Source organism: Humulus lupulus, chromosome 2 (genome assembly GCF_963169125.1).
Source record: "Humulus lupulus chromosome 2, drHumLupu1.1, whole genome shotgun sequence".
Lineage (NCBI taxonomy): Eukaryota > Viridiplantae > Streptophyta > Magnoliopsida > Rosales > Cannabaceae > Humulus > Humulus lupulus.
In genome coordinates this window covers 11402816-11429256 of record NC_084794.1, presented here as the reverse complement: position 1 = coordinate 11429256, position 26441 = coordinate 11402816, and the positions used below count along the sequence as shown (strand labels likewise).

General features: G+C 34.7%; 2 protein-coding genes across 2 annotated transcripts; one reads left to right on the top strand and one right to left on the bottom strand.

The window, feature by feature from the left end:
• Nucleotides 1–3927: 3927 nt before the first annotated feature.
• LOC133817280 (chlorophyll a-b binding protein of LHCII type 1-like) lies at nt 3928–4901 on the top strand. The gene has a single exon (XM_062249752.1). It carries the CDS (start codon nt 3998–4000, stop codon nt 4799–4801), a length of 804 nt encoding a protein of 267 aa, XP_062105736.1. The 5' UTR covers nt 3928–3997; the 3' UTR covers nt 4802–4901.
• Nucleotides 4902–5852: 951 nt separating this feature from the next.
• Nucleotides 5853–25928, bottom strand: LOC133817281 (callose synthase 7-like). Its single transcript, XM_062249753.1, has 42 exons — nt 25256–25928; nt 23695–23795; nt 22504–22616; nt 22316–22403; nt 22097–22207; nt 21836–21995; nt 20743–20828; nt 20533–20624; nt 20286–20409; nt 19490–19624; nt 19327–19403; nt 19164–19251; nt 18643–18765; nt 17556–17673; nt 16950–17281; nt 16414–16466; nt 16064–16124; nt 15167–15248; nt 15018–15067; nt 14827–14913; nt 14516–14623; nt 14250–14344; nt 14049–14130; nt 13790–13953; nt 13522–13645; nt 13307–13407; nt 13024–13135; nt 12793–12944; nt 11968–12077; nt 11774–11878; nt 11620–11688; nt 11304–11493; nt 11097–11208; nt 10238–10360; nt 10035–10153; nt 9841–9924; nt 8418–8530; nt 8100–8329; nt 6950–7747; nt 6808–6858; nt 6490–6675; nt 5853–6330 (listed from the first exon to the last, which is right to left on the bottom strand). The coding sequence occupies exons 1-42, from the start codon at nt 25467–25469 to the stop codon at nt 6091–6093; spliced, it is 5763 nt and encodes a 1920-aa protein (XP_062105737.1). The 5' UTR covers nt 25470–25928; the 3' UTR covers nt 5853–6090.
• Nucleotides 25929–26441: the final 513 nt, after the last annotated feature.

Genomic DNA, 26441 nt, shown 5'->3' with positions numbered 1-26441 from the left:
ACAGCTAGGGACAGCATTAGTCTTATTGTCTTATACTTAACAACTGGTGAAAAAAATTCTGTGTAGTCTGTCCCTTCTACTTGAGTGAACCCCTTTGCCACCAGTCGTGCCTTATACCTTACTGAGTCTTCATTTGTTGTTCCCTCTTTAATTTTGTAAATCCACTTACAATCTATCACCTTTTGCTTGGCTGGTCTAGATACAAGATCCCATGTTTTATTTTTATTTAGAGACTCCATTTCTTCCTTCATAGCCAGTAGCCACTTGTCCTTGTCTCTTCCTGAAATAGCTTCTTCAAAGTTGTTTGGTTCAGGGATTTCAGACTGCTGTACAACAGACAAGGCATGTGCAATCAAATCAGCTTCTGCATATCGTGATGGAGGATTAATTTCTCTTCTTATTCTGTCCCTTGCCAGTTGATAATCTGCCAAACTTTCTTGTGTCTCATCACTGTCTTGATCATCCTTTTCAGGTTGTCTTTGAACTTCATCATCCCTATCTTCTTGCTGAGTTTGGTCAATATCAGTTTTGACTGTTTGTTGTGTGCTTTTGATACCTGAAATGTCAGAAAGCACACTGCCTTTCTCGGCTGTTAAGTGGGGAAAATCATATTCATTAAATACAACATTCCTAGCAATTATGATTTTGAGCCTACCCTTTTGATTAACACAAATTCTATAGCCTTTTGTGCCTATTTGATAACCAAGGAAAATTCATTTAATTGATCTAAGCTCAAGTTTATCTATAGATTGATGTACATATGTTGTACATCCAAATACTTTTAAATGTTTAAGACTTGGTTGTCTACCATACCACATTTCAAAAGGTGATTTCAAGTTTATGGATCTGTTTGGGCTTCGGTTTATCAAATAACAAGCTGTTGCTAAGGCTTCTCCCCAATAAACTTTTCCTAATCCTGAACTGAGTAACAAGCATCTGACTTTATTCAATAGGGTCCTATTCATTCGTTCAGCAACCCCATTCTGCTCAGGTGTATTAACAATAGTCCTATGTCTTGTTATGCCACTTTCTTTACATAAAACATCAAACTCATGATTAACAAACTCTAAACCATTATCTGTTCTAAGAGTTTTTATTTTTAAATCGATTTGGTTTTCAATCTGAGTTTTCCAAGTTTTAAAGTGATCTAAACACTCATTTTTAGTTCTCAATAGGCAAGTCCACACACACCTACTATAGTCATCAACTATAGAGAGAAAATAGTGTTTACCTGTATTTGTTGGAATCTTGTAGGGTCCCCATAAATCTGCATGAATGTACTCTAAGATCCTCTTTGTGGTATGTCGGGCTTGAGTGAACTTGATCTTGTGTTGCTTGCCAAGTATGCATACTTCACAAAATGGAAGAGCACAAGTTTTTAGTTGTTCAATGATCCCTTGTCTGTGTAGTTCTCTTAGTCCTTGTTCACTTATATGCCCGAGCCTTTGATGCCACAAAGACATTTCATTTTCTTGTCCTTTTACAGTTCCAGCTTCAGCAGTGGGAACTGTTTCACCATCCAGTACATAAAGGCCATTTATTTTCTTGCCTTTCATTATGAGTAGGGAGCCCTTAGTTATCTTGAGAACACCATTTGTTGATTTGTAGGAGTAGCCTTCATCTTCAAGAGTCCCTAGGGAGATCAGATTTCTTCTCAAATCTGGAATGTGTCTCACATCTGACAGGATCTTAACTTCTCCATTAAACTGTTTGACAGCAACTTTGCCAATACCTGTGACCCTGCAAGAGACATCATTTCCCATTAGTACTTTGCCACCATTAACATTTTTATAATCAAAAAATGATTCTCGATTTGGACACATGTGATATGTGCATCCAGAATCGAGTATCCACTCCCTGTTATGTGCAGTTTCTGAGATGGTAAATGCATCTCCATCAGTTGACCACTCATCATTGTTCTCCTCGGCTACTGCAGCTGTGTTTCCAACTGCCTTAGGATCACTTCTTGGCTTCTGATCTTGTTTAGGATGATTAGAATGATGTGATCTGAAGCTTGCTTGTTGTTCTTTGTACTTATTACAGAATCTTTGAATGTGTCCTGGTTTGCCACAGAAATAGCACTTTCTGTCTCCTCTTCCCCGAGATTTAGACCTTGAATGGGAGTGATGTTGCTGGTTTCTTGAGGAACTTCTTCTTGGAGTTCTTCCTCTGGCCATGTACACTTCCTCTTTCTTTGATTCCCTTTCCAGTTGCAACTCAAAATCTTTTGACTTAAGAGCACATAGAACATCTTTTAAGGAAATCACATCCCTGCCATATTTGATAGCAGCCTTAACTTCTTGATAGGCAATCGGTAATGATCTCAGGAGTATTATGGCTTGGCTTTCTTCATCTACAACATGCTCAATATTGGCAAGACCTACAATAATCTCATTAAACTTGTCAATATTTTCATCTAAAGACATAGTAGATATCATTCGAAAACCATATAACCTTTCGAGCAAGTTTATCTTGCTGGAAATTGAAGGTTTCATATACAGTTCCTCCAATTTATCCCATATTCCTTTTGCTGTCTTTTCACCAGTTAGCTTCCTTCTGACTGTGTTTGACAGATGCATTATTATCGTGTAGTAAGCCATCTCCTCCATTTCTGCTATTTCTTCAGGTTTCTTTTCAGCCAACAATTTGGTATCACCTAACACCTTGGCTACCTTCTGGTGAACTAGAATGTCTTTAAGACTCTCCCTCCAAAGAGCAAAGTCACCTGTTCCATCAAACTTTTCCAGTTCGAACTTAGCCATTGTTGCAGTGTGTTCTTTAACAGCTTCTTGATCAGTTTCTTGTTTGTTCTTGTAGCGGAAATATCAGTTTCTTGAATTGTTCTTCTTGATCAGACCTGGCCTCTGGTACCACTTGTAGGAGATATCAACCTGTATAGATTAGAAGAACAATACAAGTAGGCAAAACATATGCTGTTAATCGAACTTAGAACACCAGAATCAATGAAATCAAAATTAAGAGAAATAAAAGGGCCAAAACAGAAAGCAAACGACACAATGAGTTTATATTGGTTCACGATCAAAGATCAATGAGATCTTTGACTCTACATCCAGTTGAATACTATCCCTTATTAATCAAGAACTTAGAAGTACAAACTTTTTACAGTTAAGAATTATATCACCAAACAATGAGAGATTCAATGGTGAGTAAACTCAGAACTACTCAACAGCAACTCATCACCATAACACATCCGTTCATAGTGTTATGCCAGCTTCTTCTCTCCTTCTGTCGTGCATATACTTCTCTTTCTCTCTTTGTAGTTTCTAGTTCTCTTATCTCACTTTATATCTATCTTCTCTGTTTCTTCTAGCTCTCTCTTATTTTTTTTCTGATGAGCCGAGACCCTTTATATATATACTTCTTAAATGAATAGGCAAAAGCCTCTTTAACTAACTTAACAGAGTTAGTTAATGACTCTTGGATTTGAATGAATACCAATACCACATAACGTTACCTCAACATAGTAAGTAATAACGTTTTTGAACTTGTAGAAATTTAAAATTTAGTTAGTTTATATTGTCCTTTAATAATTTCACGCTATATTGGTGTTGTGTGGTCTACAACAGCAACCAAAAAAAGAAAAGAAACAAAAATGGTATCTCTTAAAGAATCCGACTGATATCTCTTTCCTTATCCTACAAGACAACTTCAACTCATAAGAAATCTCCTAAAGACACGTGGATAAATTATATTGGCTACTCTTAAACCTCTAAACTTTTGTCAAATAGACTGGTGGATAGCAGAGAGTAGAGAGTAACAATCAGGGGGAATGAACAAAGACAAAATCTATTAAAAAAATTGAAAAGATAATCAAACAAATCGATTAATACGAATGAGAATAGAGATAAAGATATTCAAAGATAAAATGACTCGTCACCCAAAAAGCTATATATATACTATACCAAAGATATTGCTAATCATCCCAAGGAGAACAAAGCTTGAAACTTCTCCTCTCTTTCATTGCTTGTAAATCATAATGGCTTCTTCAACAATGGCTCTCTCCTCTCCATCTTTTGCAGGCCAAGCTGTGAGGCTTGCTCCTGCACCATCTGATGTCATGGGCGAGGGCCGAATCACCATGAGAAAGGCTGCAGCTAAACCCAAGAAAGTTTCATCTTCAAGCCAATGGTACGGCCCAGACCGTGCCAAGTACTTGGGCCCATTCTCAGGTGAGGCCCCATCCTACCTCACCGGAGAGTTTCCCGGCGATTACGGTTGGGACACAGCTGGGCTTTCGGCTGATCCCGAGACCTTCGCCAAGAACCGAGAGCTGGAGGTGATCCACTCGCGATGGGCCATGCTCGGCGCTCTGGGCTGTGTCTTCCCCGAACTCTTGGCCAGGAATGGAGTCAAGTTCGGTGAGGCCGTATGGTTCAAGGCCGGGTCTCAAATATTCAGCGACGGTGGACTTGACTACTTGGGAAACCCAAACTTGGTCCATGCTCAGAGCATTTTAGCGATTTGGGCGACTCAAGTGATCTTAATGGGAGCTGTAGAGGGGTACAGAATTGGAGGTGGGCCACTTGGTGAGGTGACAGATCCTTTGTACCCAGGTGGAAGCTTTGACCCATTGGGGCTTGCTGAGGACCCAGAGGCTTTTGCTGAGCTGAAGGTGAAGGAACTCAAGAATGGGAGATTGGCTATGTTCTCTATGTTTGGTTTCTTCGTTCAGGCCATTGTTACTGGAAAGGGTCCTATTGAGAACTTGGCTGATCACTTGGCTGACCCTGTTAACAACAATGCTTGGGCATTCGCCACCAACTTTGCACCCGGAAAGTGAGAGCCTTGCTCTTTCCATACATTCCTTTGTTTGTAACTCATACAGATGTTGTAAACTTGTAACTTCGATGGAAATGAAAACGTGCTTTATTTTGACCCTACTTTCATGAACAGACTATATATATACATATAGATTAAGTTTTCAGTAATATATATTCCAATATTAAAATTTTACAAAATAGTATCCTCATGTATCAAATATATTAAAATAAAACTATTAACATGTTGTCACCAAATATATTAACAGTACACTTTAGAACTATATAAAACATCATTTTAAATATTGTGTACACACCTACAAACAATATTCATAAGGATCAAATGTAAAAATATTTGGAATGATAATAATTTATTGTTAGAATTTTTATCCACAATAACCTAATTAAAAGGAGCTCGAGCAGTGTTATTATTATTATTTAATTAATTAAAACAATAATAAGATGGTCAAGTTAACAAACTATATTTGAGACACATAGATGCACCAATCTTGATTACTAATCAAAGCATTGGTATAGATCCACACTTAGACTAAAATACTATATTTTGTGCTCATTAATGAAGGAGTATATTGCTTATAACACACTTGAGTCCGATATATTTAAGTGGTTGAATATAAGGATAATAAGGATGAATGAGTGAGAGTGTGTAGCGGGTTAGCATCAATGTATCCCTCTCCTTCTTCCTTTTTCAGATTATAGACTCCAAATCACCATAAGGTATGTTTCTAATACAAAACTCCATTGGTATACTACAATATTCTATAAAGTTTATTTGCATTGTGTTTAATCTTGATGAAATATAGTTGAATATAATTCTATAATCATTTATCAGAAATTGAGTATCATCAAAAAAAAAAAAAAATCTTTTGGTAACCAAATGGTTGCCAAATTGAACATTTCTTCCACCGATAATGTCACTATCAAAATTTTAAAACTATTTTGAAATGATATTTTCACTCTTTTTTCTTTTTTGGCTAAAATGTAATGATGCCGATCGTGCCTAGTTGCTCGATTTTATAAGATAATTTTTTTTCATTTTTAAGGTATAGGATCTGAAAGATAGATAGATGTGATAATACTTTACATAATTATTAAAGTACATTGTTTTTTCACTATATCTTTGTAATTATGTTGTTATACAGGTATAGATATGTAAAAATCTCAATGTTATATCACAAAGATAAATAGCACTATATTTGACTCTAACCTGAACAAAAATCAAGTCTGTAGTAAAATCTCAAAGAATTATATATGGTTCAAACTAGACAATAATCATTATATGCCTTCTGTTTTATTTGCCTTCTGTTTTATCTTTCCTTCCAGCAAGAATCATTGAAATTTGAAGGCCTCTACTGAATGCTTGGTTGAAGAGCAAGCGAGTTTGGAACTCTGAGACAAATGGAAACCATGACAAAACTGCTGTAGGCATGAAGATTATCAGTCCCATTATGTATTCATAAGCTCTTGCTAACTCCTTTATTGATTCCCATAGTCCTATCCTCTTCAACAAGCCCCTGCACGCTTGACCAATCTAAACAACAAAGACAAGGTCATAAAGTCGGTGAGTAAAGTAGAAGAGCTGAGCTGAAATTAGTTGATTAAGTATTCTGCACTGCTTTAAATTGAATAGCAAGGAGTCCAAAATTAATTTAGTTTGCAATAAATAGAGGAAGAATATGAAACTACTTACAAGAACAATGGCCCACCCTGTAGGCAAGAAGGCAAGGATAGCAGCAAATAAATCTGATATAGAGAGGCCACATACTACAAATAAGACAGTCATGACTGACATAAAACCAAGAAACAAAAGCGCCTTGAGAATTCTGAACATGAGCTGGAAATCGGTCCCAAATCTTCGTCTGCCCATCGATACCATCTGATAAAAATTGGTTATACATTAGCAGAGCAACAAACCAGATAAATTATGCATTTAAATCGTTGTTAACCAGGAATATTAAACTCCAAATGTCTAAAGGAAAAAAAAGGTTGCACTTTATACCAAGCTTACCTTTAAAACAAGAAGACAAGTTACCATGACTAGCCAAGAAAGTCCATAAACCTAGAAGAAATTAAATGAAAAGCTTGTAAGATTGGGGACTAAACATAAAATAATTGAGAAACAAGATAAAATTTAATGTTCAAAATCATACCAGCAAAGTCTTGATGTGGTGAGCTATATCAAGGTGATACACAATTCCATATTGGTAGATAAAGAAGCGAAATGCAAGTAAAATTTCAAGCACTCTTCCTCGAAAATCTGTGTGTTTGAGGTGTTCTTGTTCTTCATCCCACCATGATTCCCAACTTTTGTCAGGTGAGATCCCAATGCCACCACGATTTCCCATCCATCTCTTCCAATCCGTCCAATCGTCCACAGTTTTTTGCCAGTCAAAACCAGAAGGATTGAACACAAAAGGAGCAAACAACCAGGAAGCAACAAGAAACCACATGGAGAAAGTGATGAACAAATATAGATTTGAGCTACGGTAAGATTCCCCATAGACTTCATACACAATTAATAAGATAAAAAGCTCCAACCCTTTGACAAAGTGACTACGTGAGTAAAGGCGGTAATTATCAGCAAACTTTGCATGAAAAACAACAAACCCACGACCAGTAGCTCGGTATTTAGAACCTCCATGCAAGATTGTTCTTCCAAAATAATGTGCTTTTGTTCCCAGTTGGAATGTGAAGAAAACAGAGGCTAGCTGCAACTGCATGATGATGAAATCTCCCAATGCAGTCCGAAACCCTTTCTCTAGGCCAATTTCCATGACCATTGGCAATACTAGCAACAAGCCCAATTGGAAGACAGACTGTGTAGCCAAAGCCTCTTCAAGGGCCTTGGTTTGACGTATGGTTGGATTCTCCAAGATCTCCCTTTCCACTCCACTCATAACCATGTACAGACGTCCATATAAGAACACATATACAGTTAGCACTGTTACCTGAGACAGCACAATGTCACAATTGGGCAGTTAATGCAAAGTCCACGAGCACCAGTAGAAATTATTTTAAACAACAAAGGCAAGTTTGAAATGGAAATAAATATTCTGCATTGAGGTTGTTGAGGGTGGATCCTTAAGTTCAAAATTTACCTTAAAACATGATAAAAGAAAGTCCTCAACACTTTCTGAATAGCCCTCACCAAGAGTGTGAGAGAGAACATTAGTTCTTTTTTTAAAAAAAAAAATCTACAAAATGTGCTAAACTAACTGACATACTATCAATGCAAATAAACACAGTATAAACACATAAACTACATAGTTAGAAACCAATAGAGTATTTCAGCTTACATACCATACTACTAAAGTAGAAACCAACAGTTGTGAAGTAAAATGAGAGCATTCTGTAGAAGTCAAATCGTCGTCCAAGCCGATAAACATCACGACTTAATGTTTGTTCTCCATTTCCATTAGCAACCTTGGCCTCAAAGTTTGAAATCTGATTCATACCCACATCACGCCCTTTGCCCACTTGGATATACTCGTGATGTGTTATAAATCCTCCACGCAAAGTTGAATTGTAGCCTGTAGATTTACAAATAATCTTCTAAACTTAACAATTCATTTGTGTAGTATATAATACTCAGAGCTCTTACAAGTAACCAAATATTACCTGCAAATATATCTTCACTCAAATTTATTGTTTTTGAAGCCTTGCTTATCCCACCTCTTGTTAGGTGGAAGATTCTATCAAAAATATCAGGGTGGCCATAATGAAAACGTACCCTGTAAAGTTAGACAACATTATTACAAAATTATGAAAGCAATATAATATAAGTTGTCATGGTTAAAGGAAAATATCTTTTACTAAATTGCAAACACGTATCATCATGAAAAAATGGCTGCAGATGCACCTGTGCCCTTTCTAAATATCATAACCATCAAATTTTAGATAAGCCCAAATGCGTTACTGAACTTAATAAAGTCTGTAGAATTCCTAACGTAATTATGAATAAGCCATACAATCGATTATTGTCCTACACACTACTTAGAATGGAAGTTGAGGACAAGACACAAACTTTCACATCAGGTTTCACCCTAACATGAAAGTATATCATTCTATCTATAATTAGACAATCTCGACTAGAAAGAAGCAGAGACTTCCTGTAAGATACTTGAAGTGAAATGATCTCAAAGTATGCTTTAATTAACCAATTCTCGTGAATCATTATGCAAAAATCATATCTATTTACATTTACAATATCTAAGCTTTTCAGTTTCATCAATGTTTTCAAAATTAGGGGAGGCCGCAACACTTTATACATCAATACAACTACTTCCATGGATCTTGTTAAATGTTGTATTTAATGTTGTTGTTAGTAGTTTAAAGTTGAAAGAAAATGAGTTCCAGCCATGTAATGACTACTAAAAGAACTAAAGTCAGTTGTACAAGAAGAATAACATCTTAAAGATTATCTAGCAATCATATCTTCCATGAGACCTCCAACTTAACCACCAACTGAAAACTAAAACCACTATCTGCTCTTGGTTTGTGTCACACAATAGTCCATGTTCTAAGCTCATTTTGTAAACGCACCTCAAAATTTAATCTTTCCAATCAGTCTTCATCACTGGATATTCCAAAATGATATTCAATGTTCTTTCTTAGACTATTTATAGTCTTGTTAATTTGAAAAATATAGAATCGTTTCCCGCTACTTGATACTAGCTTAAGTAGTTGGGTTGGTGATTGTGTGTGAGAAGTTACTGTCTGATCTAAAAGTTGCTCGCCCATAAAATGTTTGACAAGAAACTTATTTTTAATTCTCTTAAATTCCGGACATCTACATGTTTGAATATTATTGTTGAATATGCTTGATTTTTGGAAAAATTTCATCATTTTACTTTAATGTCTAACTGACCAAGTATGTGATGATCTTCTAAAAAATTTATATATATATATATATATATAAATACACTTATCGTAATCCTTTATCCAATACAAAATACTGCTCTACAAAAATAAAAATGAAATTCACTGTAAAAATTTAGTTAGTATAAGATTACAGGACAAATAAAATGAATATTAGACTTACCTAAGAGGATTTGCCAAAATTCGTTGACCAATAGTGACAAAACTAGTCTCCTGATTAGACATGAACCATGCGAGCGAAGAAACACTGTAAAATAAACAAGCAAAAAATTTATACCTTATCAATTGTGCGATGTGCATTACAAAACATCAACTAAGAGTCAACCTATCATTTAGAGATAGAAGAGAAAAGCTAACCTTCCTGTGAATATGTGCTCTCTCAGACCCAATATTGTGGGTTTTCGATCCCCATGACGAGGCTTAATAAATTCTGCCAATACATTTCTCATTTTGAAAGCTTCTTCATAGTAATTATCCTGAGAAAGAGGTTAGCAAGATCATAATTTAAGTTTTTTTTTTTCCTTGCTGGTATTTTCAAATGAACAATGAAGAAATGCTACCTGATTCATGTCTATTGTCTGCAGGGCTTCTCCACGAGTAAATATAATAGCATGATTCTGATTTTCAGGCTTCCCTTCGCCAATGACTGTTGGAGGTCCTGGAAGCTTGATGCGGTATATTTCCTAGAAATTCAAGAAAGTTTCACATATTAGGTAGTAGAGATTGCATTCAGCAGTGGAAAGGCATGTTCATCACTTTGATGTTACATAATCTACACAAATTCAGATATTTCGTCTATTCTTACATGTCACCAATTTGAAGACATTCAAATATAGGCCAACACATCCACGAAATCTCATTAACTTAATGCATCAACCAAAACATCTAATTCAAAGAAGTAAGCTAAGCATTGTCAATTTGATATATATTGATAATCCGCACATGGACGACAAATTAACTCAGTATAAAGCATTTTCATGTGCAAAACAAGATGTGATGATTATTTGCAAGTATTTATGATTGTATGCATCGAACCTAAATGAAATGTTTAATCAGCAAATTATCTGTCTTCTTATAAAAGTAAAATAGAATCTGTCTCCTATTCCTTTCATCCCTCGGCCTTTGTCTGGTAAGAATTTTGTCTAGCCTTCACTTCATCTACTCTACTCCCATCTAGCAACTCTATTTCTCATGCATAAGTTTGCTTAACCAGCCTCACCCACATCATTTTCTCTTCATAGTCACTCCTTGCAACTACCTACACAACCATTTTTTTTTGTGCTCTCGAGGGGCGTCATTAGCCTTAGCCTAAGCTAATTAAATTCTTTTCTCCGGAAAAGTTTGAAATTAAAACAACCACTTCTAATAAATTACTGAATTTAGGAGGAAAATGCAAAAAATCTTTAAATTTTTCCATACCTCATCTAACTTGTCCCCTCCCTTGAGCAAAACAGAGTAATAAACCTTTTTAGTTCCTCCATTCACCGTGTCCTCTCTTGTATCAATGTAAGCAACACGCAATGATGGATGTCTACACAATTGACATTTTGAAAAAGGACATCAAAATTTAGTGCAACATTTTCGAAACTGCATTGAATACATCATTTTATATAATTGATGACTCACGCTAGCATTAGTTTCAGGATACTAGTGTAACAGCTTTGATCTCTAGGATCATTGGATTTCTTTTGAACACCATAAAGCTGGCAAGACACAACATAGGTAAACTTCAAATCGGCTAAAGCTTGTGCACGGTCAGAAAAGGCCTTCTGATCTGCGTCACTTAATTCCAAGGTTCGGTAGCCACTGAAAATAGCTGAAAAGAGAAAGGGAAAAAAAATCAATTAAACAAACCTCAAAAACATATTCGAAATATATTAACCAAAATATACATAAGTTGACAAGAAATTAAATGAAGAATTTGTCATATAACACCACAAACCATTATCTCCTGCCAATTCAAGGAAGCATTGAAGCTCCAGAGCCTGCCTATAATACATCATCCCTCTCACTGGAAGAAACATCAGCAATTCTTTAACTTAGATTCTGTAAGTGATTAGCATTAAATAGATTCCAGATCAAACAATTACCCAGACCTGTTCTATAAAGTGTTTGCCCTCTGTAAGACACCCATTGACGAATTAAGTCTGACTTATCCTTATCAATAGTTTTTATCCGATCCAAGAAATTAAACCATTCATCTAAAAAATAAATCAAATGATTGAAATATGTTAGAACTTTTCCCCATAACAAAAAGAATAATGCAACGTGCAATGAGGCTAAAACACACCAGGATATATTTTCTGCAGGTAGAACAAAATTGTTATCCCATCCTCATTTTCCTTGTTAAGATCATCATCAGTATAAAGGACATCTTCTTTGTAGTATGGAGTCAGAACACTAATTCAGAAAGCGCAAATGTTTAATTTAAGGAAAATAAAGAGAATAAAACACTATCTAACCTGACTACTACTGCCTGGAAAAAAAAGACAATTATACCATACATTGTTGATCAACGCATGCAACACCATTCATACAATATCATAAGAAGCCAGTAAATGAGGAGGTTCGGGAAAGAAATAATTAAGATATTACATATTTAGTTTTTTTTCCCTTAGTAAGAAACAATAACTAATGTATATGAAAAACATATTTAAGATTTAATATTGTTAAGAACATATTTAGGATTTATTTTTCTATTTGTGTTTAACTATCTATCTATAAATAGACATATCTATGTTATTACTTAGAGAAGACTTTTTTTTTGGCTCAGAAATTATTTAGAGAAGATTTAATTGTGAAACACAAACTATTCACACTTTTTGCCTCTACTTTTCTGTAAAATTCTCTGCTCTCCTCTAAATCCCTTCTTTTTTTTCTCTCCTCTCTTCAGTTTTCTCTCTCTAGTTCTGTGCAGTAAGTAGATAAGCTAATACAAAGAGTGAGATAAGTCATACAAGAGCATAGTAACATAGCTATATGATAACTTTTCTTCATAATAAATTATACAATCTTCGAAAGTTGCTTCTGACTTGTAAGATTCCGTTCATTACTAAGAGTTTTTATCATAATAGCTTTTTGTTTAAACCAAGTCAGTTCTTCTATTACAACTAACCTAAAGGATAGCATGTCACGAACTTCAGGAGCCCTTGGCATATTCATAAAGAGAGAATTTGCAAAGAAAGTAATACGTCGGCGAGCATCCAAGTTCTGAGGCACATTTATGGCAGATTCCTTGACTGTCAGAAGCAAATGAAGTCTGACAACCTACAGTGAGAACATGGAAGACAATAAGACCAAAAAAATCTCAATAACTTTTTTATTATTATTATTATTTTAAATGTACCTTTTCCCTCCAAGATTTATTGTATCTCTGAAATAAGTTAATCTTTTCAAACCTCTGCTCCTTCTTGACATTTTGACCACTTAAACTGTGATGGTGAGCTGTTTCCAAGATTCTACAAAGAGAAGAGCAAAACCACATAAAAACAAACAACTTGAAGTGAAAATAATACAATTTGGAAAAGGGAACTTCACAAAAACAAAGCTACAACAAAAAGATCCAAAATCCAAAAAAATATTTATATTTTCCCTTGCCCTAGTAAGTTTATATGTTTTTCAGTTCTTACTGATGTCCATTAATCATAACATCCTGTGTGATAATTTCCATAATATCCTGAAGCACATTGATTAACTGAGGTAGAAGGGTCTCATCATCTTCATCAGATAGCTGTCAATATACAAACTTAAAGTATTCAGCGGCATATGTAGGTCATATATATCAAATCACTGATCAAATATGTAGCATTAAGAACATTAAAAAGTTACTGAGGAAATGTGTTACCAATTTGCCCAAGAATTTTTCCAATCTCTCACTGAGAGAAGGCATCCCACTCATGCGAAAATTGTTCAAAAAAACTTTTCTTTGTAGACTTTCGTCTACTTCCTTGCATATGTGCTCTACAATCCTGTCTCAAAAGATCAAAAATCAACTGATGATACTTTTAATAACAGGAGGTTAAGTTTGCACAAACAAAAAAAAGTGACGTCCAAAAAAAAAAAAGTGACGTCCAAAAAAAAAAGCTTGATACTGAAAATTTTCTTTGTCATACATCTTATCAGCTTTGTCTTCCAGAAGGCCATGAATTACATCCCTAAGTGACTCATAGCATTCAATTACTGCTGAATACATATAGTCGTCACTCTTAATCTTCTTAAATAAATCATCATCATCCTTTCCCTTGAAATCTTTTGCCATATCTAATGCAATAGGAATCTGTCACATGAAAAAACAATGACTAAATAAAAAAGAATAACGACATATGGGATCTTGGTCAGAATAAAGATAGATAAATCATGCAAATCAAATACCTTACTAGCGAGCAAGAAAGGGGGCCACTGGACAACAGAGACTTCATTTGAACAATAAGGAACCAAAAGCAAATCTCTATCTCTGGACAGTTTCCATTAATAGAAAGTAATCAGAAACATGAATATTTGAACTCGTTCCAAACTTGAATAATAATAAAAATCTCAACTGCAATAGTTTAATGAGAAAGAGGCAATCAGAACCTATTGCTAATAAGGTCTTCTTCTCGCATAGAATATATGAACTCGTTCCAAACTTGAGAGAAATTGGCAATATTCTTTCGCACTTGTGATGGATCCTGTCATTGAAAATCGTTGTCTTTAGCCAAACACATGAAATATAATAACATTTAGGAGAGAGAGACATGGAGTTCAAATAATGCTCTATAGCCAATCAGACCAAAAAAATAAAAAAATAAAAACTCCATATAATTGTACATATGTTTTTCTATTTTTTGTAATTGCATTACCAAAATTTTCTTTTTGGATGGACCCTTCTCTGTTGATGGCATGAGACGACGACTGAAAGCTAGAGGCACAGCTTCAAATCTGGATCGCAGCATACCAAGTGTTCTTATCTAAGAAGATTGACGCAGATTGACCATCAGAACCAAATTATTGAATCCAATCAAGCCAATCATTACATAACTACAAAAAGAAACTTCCCAAACCGAAAATGAAGTCATATGCTGATGGTTAGTTTTCAACAAAACAGTGTTATTTAAATCAGTTAATTGCAGCCAATTTTCCTTATAGTATGAGAAGAAACTTCACCACTAACCTCACCCAGATGGCTGAAGGCTCCATGTATCCCGCCAAATAGAGTAGAAAATATAGCATACCATATTTGAGCATCCATGAAGTAAACCTATACGCCAATCACACAAGATAAAGCCAATAATGACAGGGGCAAGTGTAAAAAGGGAAAAAAAATTACCCAACACAAAAACACAAGATCTACTTTTAACTCACCAGAACAATCGGTGTCCATATGGCAATGATGATGAAAATATTATGTGGTACTACAGCAGGAAAAAAAAATCAGTCTCATGAATCAGTCAATAAAAAATGTAGGAACATATTACAAGAAAAAGAGAAGGAAGTTGAATTATCGGTATAACCATGTGGAAAGAATTCATGCCATTGATAATTATCAATATGCATCTCCATGATCAGTTTTGTCGGTTCAACTAGAGGTGCTATCTGTCAACAGAACGCATTAATCAAACCTTGAACAGTTCAAAAGATCTTCAAAAATGCAAAAACTGAAATGTGGTAGTAGAAAGTTAATGGCAGAAACCACAGGAAGGGTTTTTTTTTTAAGTAAACAAAATCCTTAGTCTAACCTTAAATGAGTGAAAGATGGAATTGCATTTCCGGTATTATTAACAAAATAAATCAATAATAAATTTAATATCTTGAATTACAGCCAGATACTCTATTTCCAAACTAGATACATATACTTGGTATCACATTACAAGGTTTTTCAGTATTAACTTTAAAAGCCTGCTTCATCATTTATTGCAAATGTTTATTTAGTGCTATGATTGCTTTCCATGTACAGATCAACAGTTATAATGAGTAAGGGTGAAGTTAAATGTTTAGTTAGACTAAGGAGGACTGCTAAGCTGACTTAGAGCTTTGTACAAGTACTCTGACTTGTATTTATTTCAGTTATCATCTTCTATCCTAGTTACAGTCAACAAGACTCTAAGCTGCAAAGACTCTAAATTTCCTTCTCTCTCATTCTGCCTCACCACACACCTCCTAGGACTTTCTGAAACATGATTTAACTACTAATCAGTTATGAAAGAAAAGAGAACTTTTGCTGGTATTCCACTTAAGTAAGCATCTTAATCTGAGATTTTCTTTTTCTTTGGTAACTAATCAATTAACTAAGTTGCTGAAACAACATTTCATGCACACATCTGTGATTTTAGACAAGAATAAATAAGCATAAAACCATAGTTCACAAATAAAATTCCTTTAAAATTGTAAACTTCTAAGAAAATATTCACCTCAACGTAGTAGCTGAAGGCTAGCTTGCTGAGCAGTAGCATGATCCAAAATAGCGTATACCTGATCACATCAAAACCACGTGAATTATACAGCAGCATAAACAGATACCAGATCTATAGTCACTTGAGGCTAGCTCAAGTGGTTGGGTGTGTGTGTGTTTGGAAGGGAGGAGGGGTTCTAATCCCCATTGTATCCAAAAATAAAAAAACAGATACCAAATCTACTTAAGCAGTCGTAGGAAGCCAAACAACAAAGTCAAAAAAAACACCCCCACTTGCCCCAACTAGCCCTCTTTTAGAATATCTACACACACACAAACAAAAGTAAAAAAAAAGAGCTTCTTCCTTACTTCAGCAGTGATAACATGTCTTCATGCATGCCTCTTCCAACATACAACTTTGGCTGCAAAGTGATAAATATATAAAATGCTTAGGTTGAGTCCAAAAGGAAGAAAAATAAGTAACAAAAAAAAAGTGAAGAAGAATTTTATGTACAACAATGCTTTGCGTAAGAAACACATATTGCTAATAAGAAAGAACAGAAAATTCAACATAAACATGAGTACAGGAATCCCTCCCGAAAAAGGGACTTCAAAGTTGACACGGGACGTAGTAATTTTCCTAAACTTTACCACAATTATGTTATAATGTGTTTTAACTTTTCATAATTTTTTCTTGTTTCCTGTTGCAATTACTTCCTGATTACTGCTTCTGTAGTAACTATTTAAATTCTGGACAATAGTTTGTATTATTTCACAAATAATTATAAGTTCACAATAGCTATACAGTAAGTTTCTTGTGTTTTCAAACAAAATGCATACCCACTGCAGCAAAAGCAATGAAACAAATAGAAAAGCTAAAACTAATTAATGCTAGGCATGCTTACCTGAGCCCACCACATAACAAGAGTAGTGATCCGCATGTTAGAACGCTCCATGGTTCTTCGTAAGGGTGGAAGGACAAAGAGTAAAGCAGCCAATATATTGGGCAACAAATAAATTGCAATTGCATAATCATACAATGAGTGGTTACTCCAATCCCCAGCCCAACTCCTGAAAAATTTTACAAGTCCTGTTGGGCTCTGCACAGAACCAGAGTAACAAATTGGCAGAACCACAACCCAGAAAGCTGCTACCACAAATTTCAAGAGGTATCGCACCACCTGGGTTATTTTTAAGCTTCTCCATGCGTTGAAACTAAGAACTATATCCAGAGAAGCTGCAGGAAATAAATGGAGATTATAAGAAATCTTCTGTATGGTAACAAGTATACCTGTAGCAATCAACTAGAGAAGATAGTGCTAGGACTCATGTAGTTGATACAAATGCTTATGGTCGATTTAATACAAACTATGTAATTTTTTTTTTATTTTGGCCAGTAGCTACATAAAGAAGTCTCTCTCTTTATTAGAATCATCCACAAGAATTAGCACCATTAATTTTATATCATAAGCAAATAGATTACATACACAAATGTAGGATATCATATCTACCTTGGAGAAAATTGAGAAAAGCAGAAGTAATGAAAATGCTTAAGACACTTCTGAATACATCTGCATCAAAGAAAGCTGCTATGGATCCAGAAGGGCTCCATGCAACAATGAGCATAGCCTGAAAATAATATATTAAAAGGTCAATCCTTAAGAAGAAAAGACTAAAGCTAAAGCAGAAAATTACACCAACCTCCTTACATTTTAAGTTGAACCTCACTAGAATCATAAGTGTCATGCAAAGATTCCAGCATGAGCATGATTCATGGTAGGAACATATGAAAAAAATTTATGATGACCAAGATGACATAATTTCTCAGCATTAATATATTCCTACCAATTTTTGGGAATTCCAAATGCGTCAATTACAGCAATCAAGCGTTGTTCCTCTACTTATTTTAGATGCTGACAAATGTTTTCAGGAAATATATAAATGTTTACTGCCATCTCAAGGCTATACTTACTGTCTATAATCCAACCAAAAGCACCAATGCTTCTCACAAATATAAATATCAAACTATTACTTTCCATCATTCTCAAGTCCAATGGCTTCATTCAAGTGTAGGTTGAGGGGAAGTGGGAAATTTTTTTATTTTTTCTGATGGTGTGCTTCTACATAAATGTATATATATTTATACATGAGGAAAACTTTTGTTACCATGGAGATATATATATTTATATATGCATTTAATATTTTTCTTCCAATTTAAAAGATCAAGTGCAGATTATAACTAGGGTTTCTTATAAGAGGTTTTAATCCCCATGACAACTGAAATGCCACAGTATTTCCACCATCACAATTCACCATTGGTGTCCTCATCAAAACTTCATTGACCTAATTGTAAATGTTTTTGGTCCAGCGGCATCAATCATAGTATGATAGAATTTTGGGAACCAGTGTACTCAATCTTCATTGTTTGTATTTCAGAAATCTTGAATCATGGCAACAAGGGAGAAGTAAAGTTTCTCTTAACCCCCAATGACAATGAACAGGAACATACACCCCATTCTACTTTCATGAGGGAGACGTACTTAGCTACTGGAAGTCAAAGTCTTAAACTTGTACAAAAACTCAAAACATTAAGCTTACCTGGAAAGCCAGTATAAAGAAAACCCACATCCGATCGAAATTTCTGTACAGATGCAAGAATGTTCGGACTTCAACAAAATTTGTTTTAGGTTTTTTTGCTCCCGACACAGCTTGGTTTACTCTCTGTCAAACAAATAAGAGGATCATCCCCTTTTCTCAGGAATAAGATAAGGTAAGATATGACTGGTTATATCAATACCAACATAAGTATAATTGTATGTTTTCATGTATACAAAACATGAACATAAAATTAGGCATGAATATACATACAATTCATTGAGAAAAAATTAAAACAGTTTTGAATCCATCCTTTTTAAAAACCTTACCAGATAACCCTTTTTATAATAAACATAGATTGTAAATTAATAAGAGATGATAAGATATCATCCAAATTACAATATAAAGTGCCAATAGTAGTCTACTGTGTCTAGTAACCAGATAATACTTCTTGTACTAACCGGACAAGGCACTCTTCCTTTCTCTTACACACACGCACACGGGTGCAGAGAGAGAGACAGTACCTCATTAGAAGGTTGTGGAGCATCTGAATGCCTGAAAAAATCTGCCTTAGGATTCATTGGCCATCCTAAGCTAAAACATTTCTTGGACCTAAAACGGAAGAATAATTAGCCATTTACCATCTGCAGGAAAATATACACAGAATTATAATTCAAAGATACTCACCAAAAGTACTCATTCAGATCATCATAGTTTCTCCAATTTGAATGACTTGCCTTGCCATTATTATTCCTCTTTGCTTCCTTTGGAAAGAACGAATTTCATTCAGATCAAAATTAAATTGTAACATCAAGTAATAGTGATGCATACCATCTAACATCATTTTTACCTTGTGCAAGACATCAAAGATGGGGGTTATGACTGTCTCCAAGAAATACTCTTCATGACGTGCTTCATTTTGATAAGTTTCTCCGATAACATTACGTGCATTGCTATAGAGAATCCCATACACCTCATTGGCCATCTTGAGTTTAAATCATAGTCAAACCAATTTTGTCAAATGCCAAAAAAGAACACAAATACTTCAATTTGGAAAAATGACACTATATATCATATACAGATATATTTTAATGACGATTACATAACATATTGATTAAATTCCATCAGTCAGTTCAATAACTAAAGATAAGGGAGACTAATATCATTTTTTTTAAATGCAAAATAGACACTTGAGCCTAGCTTAAGTGATTGGGTGTGTGTAAGAGGCCTAACGTTCAAACCCCAACTGGGCTAATTATATCAATGAAGAAAGCATGTGATGCTTTCAACCAAACTAAAGATATGTAAAGTAAAATGTTTGATAATATGAAGCCATAACTTCACTAGTGGAGCTCAACTTCCCTGATTCATTCTTCAAACTTTTCCAAAATATCACACCTCTACTTACAAAAAAAAATTTTAAAAATAAACAGGGAACTATATTACATGGTTGAAAATATTTGCAAAGCAAGAAAGATATGATCCCAATATCTCCTGGGTAAGAAGGAACAATATTAAATGGTTGAAAATATTTGTAAAGCAAAAACGATATGATTCCAATATCCCCAGAGTAAGAAGAACAATGATTATAAGAAATTGCCAAATACATCAAATGGCTAAAAATAAAAATAAATAAAAAGACATACATTATGAAAAATATAGCATAAGCATTCAGGCATGAATCGAATATTTGAAGCTTCACCCCATATCAGAAGATAAAGTGCAATGTAAATAAGCTCCAGTTGCTGTCTGTCTGTAATTTGCGGAAACCTGTGAAACAAGAGATAAGAGAAGACACCACATGGTTAAAAAAAAACAATGCGTGGTCTCAAACCTAATTTCTTACACACTAAGAACAATAACTTTGTATTTGAAAAGCAGCCAGGTTCTTACCTAAGATTTGATTTACAATGCAAATACTTACACCACGAGCGGTAATTTTTAAAGAATTTGTCCAGCAAATTCTGTACAGTGGCACCTGCCAACTGTAATAAGGTTATAACAATTCAGTTTGTTAAAAAAGGAACTAAGTTAAAATTGCTATCAAGCAATTTGAGAGCATAAAACTCAACAAAATAAATGAAAGCTTGATCAATGACTTACTTCGGTCTGATGTCCAGGATTCCTATTCCTCACATCAATATTTGCAAGAAGCAATATGAGGTGTTCTCTCTGATTTGCAACATTTCCTTTCTTCATATCCCAAGATTTCAGCATGAAAAAAAAAATAGAGAAATTATTGCTCCCTTCTTAAAACAATAAAATATGATTTCTTTTGGAAACTAAAATTCTACAAAATAAAGTCATAAGAAATTTAAGTTTAAACCAACTAAATCCAGCTAGGAAATGTAACATTAGAGAATTTCAGACATAACATCATAGTCAAATGAGATGATTTTTGAAAAAACTCAAGCATAGAAAAGCCAAGTCCATTGTCAGAGCATAAAACATGACAGGCAGCTGTACCACAAAACAACAATTAAGACTTCATTTGCTTCTAGAAGGTGAGTTTACAAGTAAACTTTTCAGAAGGCAATTAACTCAACGACCTTCTTCACTGGTTGTCATTCTTTTTTTTTTTCCTTAACTTTAAAATCAAAAATTTTGAACATTTGACAACAACTCAATCACAAAGAAATCATAAGGAACGAGATGCATAGGAAGCATATACATAGATCATTTTCAAAACTATCTGTTTTATCTAGTCCATAAATTCAATCACATTATTTGAATACGGATACAAATAAATCTGTTTTATTTATCTGATCTACCAAGTACCAAATCTGACTTGAGTAAATTCAAGTTAGACATCTAAACTTGTTCTCCTGGGCATTATTTTGCAAATTAGTTTCAGTTTTATTTTTGAATTTGGATGAACAGATTTTTCAGGAAACGATTATTTGCTCCTAACTTACAGCAGAGAATTCATTGCTAATTAGCATTTTGATCAGATTTTGCATCTTTAAATAGATCTGTCAGTTAATGCAGGAGCAGCGAGGATTTTCAATCCACATGCTTTATTACTCTTTTGGCACTAGTGCAAGTTGTTTAAGCAAGTCAAAAGCAGTGCATAAGAAGCTCAATACAGTGGGTGACATTTAGTGTTAGGCAATTACCACAGCATGGTACGACAGGAACCCAATAAGAGGCATCTGAAGGAAGATGAAAATTAAACTTAATGCATTCATTGAACAACTTGCCTGAAACCCGAATATAGCAGAAAGCCAGTCAAGTATATCATTAACAGGTTGAACCCTTTCTGTAGGCACATTGTCATCAGATCCAGCAGGTGTAAGTTGAATTCTAGGTTTTGGAAGATTTTCCACATTACGTAGAGCATGAAGAGCTGCTTTGATCTATGCATTTCAGGTGAAAATGAAAATTAACAGTAACCAAAAGAGAAAATTTTATTAGACTTATCCAGAAAAATCAAATTTACAAACATTGGTTACAGTACCTCAGGAAGTTCCATAATTGCTGGTTTAACCCCAACAGCATACAATGGAAGAATGTTATAATGTGCATACTGCTCCCGCTTTCTATCAACATCCTCGGAAATTCTTTTTGTCTAGGATGAAACAAAAGTTAATAAATTGTCAAAGATATATTTCCTCAGTACCTTTCACAATAATTGTTAAGATTTGGACCTACAAAACCAAGATTAATGAAATCAAACCTGGGCATCTATCTGGTTCGGAGGTACCACTGTCTTCAGCACCTCATAGAGTACTGTTGCAATCTGACAAATCTTTGCCATCTCCTCCCTTTAAGTGTTGAAAAAGAACGACAAAATTATTTTATAAGAAATAGTAATAAACAGTCAGCTAAATCTGGATGTGTAAAGACTAGAAAACCAAGCCTCACGGTTTTTTGGTATATTCTCCTTCTTTGATATTTCTTTCATAGAATTGTTGGTAAAACATCAGAATTTCCTTTGGATCACTTCTAGCAAGTTTATGAACTGCTTCGTCCTCTTCCTGCAACAACATTCAAAAGTAATTTAAACAAATTTTTAAGATCTGAGAAATTAGGTATGTATTTTAGCATCTTATCTTAGAAATTTGTGACAAGTCTCAATTATAATAGTTTGATTCAATACAACTTGATTTGCAATTGTCTGATCCTAGTCTACATGTTTCTTTCTTTTTTTTTCTGGAAAGCAGAAACATCAGATACTAACCTAAGATGACAGCTAGAAAAATAAAATTGTGTTGCTCCCACTTCAAAAAATAAATAAGATTTCATGTGCATAATGCTGAAATGCCTTTAGATATTGCTTGAAAAAGAACTAAATTTAAATCACCATAGTTTCTATTGTACATTGTCATTGGCTAAAGGCTTATAAGGACACCCTAGCTGTAAGGTGTATCACGCATGATTCGAGGAACCAATATCTAAAGAGAAGATACATTAATACTCCACATTTTCATCCATTGTGCATTCACAATGAATATATGTTCTAGTTTCTTCACTCCTTCAACAACCAGTGGTGCATGCCAAATAGATGTGATGAATTCATTGTCCAGCTTGTGTCAGTGAATGTAGCTAAAAAACTGCTATGGAGGACAGGGACAGTGGCTGTCTGGCGGGCAATTTGGTTGGAAAGAAATAAAAGATTGTTAGAAGGGGTAGAAGATAGTGAAGAAGCCATACGGGATAAAGTGAGATACTGGGTAGCTATTTGTTGTTCAATGTGAAAGAGCTTAGAAATGTGCCTTTCTCTGATTAACGTAGGGATTGACAGGTCTTCTTGTAATGCTGTTGTATAGTTCCTGTTTGTGTTTTTACTAGAAACTTTTTTTGATTTTGTACATTACTCTGTACAGTGGGTGGTACAATCTTTATACACCCTTTTACTTCTTGTATTACTCTACTTATCAATAATACAAGTAGTGGTGTTTTGCTTCCCAAAAAAAAAACAAAAAAATGAATATCAAGCACAATTCCTTTCTTCTTGTAAGAAAGAAGAAAGGAGAACATTATACAAATTATTAAAAACTAGACAAGTCTTCAGCTAATATGAAAGAATTTATGCACCAACAATCAAAGGCCTACCTTTTCAAGCCTGTGCAGGAGATATGTCTTAAACTGTCGAACACCGCGTCCACTAGATCTTGGATCCATCGTATGGGCCTTCTCAAATGCATGGAAACGGCCTAATGGAACCAAATAGCAAGGTCAAAAATCAATCAACCATGCTGAAAACAGTGCACATTGCAAATTGGTCCATTATGAACCACAAGAAGCAGGAATAGTTGACAAGGAAAAGTAAAGTTAGATATCCAAGTTGCACAGAAGCTAGGTGGAAAACTTCTTTGGGTTTAATATGCTATTCAATTAAAAAAAAATTGAAAAAAGAGACAGAGGCCTTTGTCTTAGATTGACCTCCTCTCAAATATATAAAAACCCTCACTTTTGACAGAAGAAAACAGAAGACCCACAAAATAAAAGAAAAGAAAACAGCAGGACTATACAAACAAAAAACTACTCACTAATCCTTAGTGAGGTCTAAAAAAGATCCCCTCAAAACATTTTGTAAGATACACCCAAGTGGCTACCCAGAACTTGACCCTCTCCCAAATTTGATCGCACGAAGATGACTTATCATAAAAAATTCTACCATTCCGCTCTAACCAAACCGCCCAAAACAAGTCAAAATAGTAGATATCCAAAGATGATTCAAACGCTTATTCCCCACTAACCTACAACCAATCAACTGAGGACAAGAAGCCAGCATACACCAACTCAACCCAAACTCTCCCATAACTCTTGACAATAAGAGCCGAGCAAAATCACATTCCAATAAAAGATGACTGAAAGATTCAGCCTCCCTTTTGCAACAAACACACCAACTGGGGGACAAGCACTATTCAATTAATAAAGATTTGAGCCATCAATTTACTCACAGACTGTGGCATTATACTGTGTAGTTACTAAGATACTCAGAAGGTATGGAAATCATAATTTTTTCAAAATAACATTTTACATACAAGTTTTGAAGAAGAAAAAAACAGAAAAGCTACTGTAGTGTTACTCACTGAAACCATGGCTAGATGATTGTTGAACAAATTGAATGAACAAAATGTTCATAGATCAAAGGCTACATTGAACTACACCTTGAAAACAAAAGGTTCCGGCTACTAGCTTCATTCCTACTTTTATCATGTGGAGCTTTAATCAACTCAAATGTTCTCAAGACAATAACACATGCTCCAAGCTTTTTGTGCCAAAGGTAACCTAATAAGCACCGTGCAGAATTTCAGCAGCATCCAAAGCTTATTTTCGGTACCTATTGATCGTTACAAACACTAAATCCAATGTTTTATGCGTTTTTACTAAAACGGAAAAATTATACATTCATCGATGACCATCAACTAACTCCACACTAGTCTCTTTGTTTATATGTATTGCCAAATTTAGACACTTTCAACAGAGAGACAAAGTTCATATATATTAACATATGAGAATATAGAATAATTCTCCACAAAAGTCCAACATACACAATTCACACACATACAAACTGATATATATACATGCCAACATATGAACACACAGAATTAAAAACAAAAACAAAAAAGTTATAAATGAATTATAGTGAGAGAGTAAGAGGATTTACATAGATAAGCGACCCTGGGATTTTCATTCTGAATCTCATTGGCGACCCTAAGAATCGGAGCAATAGAGGCGAGAGAGGAAGGAACAAGCTCACTATCAACAGCAGTGTTGTCCTCATTGCCCAATTCCACGTACCGCGTGGGCATTCTAGTCATCCCTCTGGACAGCGTCCTGGGCGGGGCGACATCGTTCTTCGTCCCGCTGGAGCTCGCCATTCTCAGCGAACACTCCTCTCAAAACCACCACAAATCAAACACTTCTTCTTCTTCTTCTTCTTCTTCTTCTTGGACTGAAACTCGTTCTTGGTTGGATAAACTTGAGCAGAAGAAACCAAAAGAGACTCGTTTTGGCGAACATCTTTTCAGATATCGGTGGTCAGAGCTTATATATTTTTGCGAAAAAGAAACGAAAAGAGAAAGAAGATACTTTGGGCAAGAAATGGGGCAAAGCGCAAAGCGAGATTTTTTGATTTTTTTGCTGAGGTTGCAAGAAAAGAATGTGCACTCAGAATTTTCTATTGAGCCAAACAAGAATATGAGTGCTTTTGCTTTATTAATAGTTTTCTTTTTTGAAGTGGTTTTAGGTAAGGGATAGAGATTAGAGCTTTTGCTTTGTTGGAGTTGGACTGAGATATGTGAATTTTGTTTGTACTTTTGTTCTTTTCTTTATGGGTTTAGAGAAGAAAGAAGAAGAAGAAGATAAATATAAATACTCTTTTGTTAAGGAAAGGAAAGGAAAGGAAAGCTTGACTCGGCCTCGAAGTTAGGGAGCGGCAACTTTTGTGTCCTATGAAATGATTAGCTTCTTCTGCTGGGCCCCACTTTTTATTTACACCTTTTTTTCTTTCTTAATTGCTAAGAAGATGTTTATCAAAATACAACAAATCAAAATCAACTTTTTGGTTTGGTTTGGTTTTGTGAATTTTCTTATTTTATTTGCTAGGTAATATCAAAATGAATTTAACTTTTTAATGTTATTTGTTTAGCTAGTAAGAATACTAACGAAATGAATTAAAAATTAAATGAGGGTATGGTGACTAAGATTGTTTCCCTTTTATTTTTTACCATCCTACTTAATTTGAATAATTCGTATAAATTGATCCGACAAAATTTGCAATTTGAAAATTCTGATAAAAATTTAACCACCTAATACTAATTAGTCTTAACCCGCCTAATATAACTTGCTTG

Coding starts and splice junctions, on each gene's coding strand:
- LOC133817280 (XM_062249752.1), top strand. CDS start 3,998: ATGGCTTCTTCAACAATGGCTCTCTCCTCTCCATCTTTTGCAGGCCAA.
- LOC133817281 (XM_062249753.1), bottom strand. CDS start 25,469: ATGGCGAGCTCCAGCGGGACGAAGAACGATGTCGCCCCGCCCAGGACG. Junction 16,125..16,413: donor GACATGTTATCACTGCTGAA/GTAAGGAAGAAG, acceptor TGATGTGATCAG/GTATACGCTATTTTGGATCA. Junction 7,748..8,099: donor GTTTCTACTTTAGTAGTATG/GTATGTAAGCTG, acceptor GTGCTGTCTCAG/GTAACAGTGCTAACTGTATA.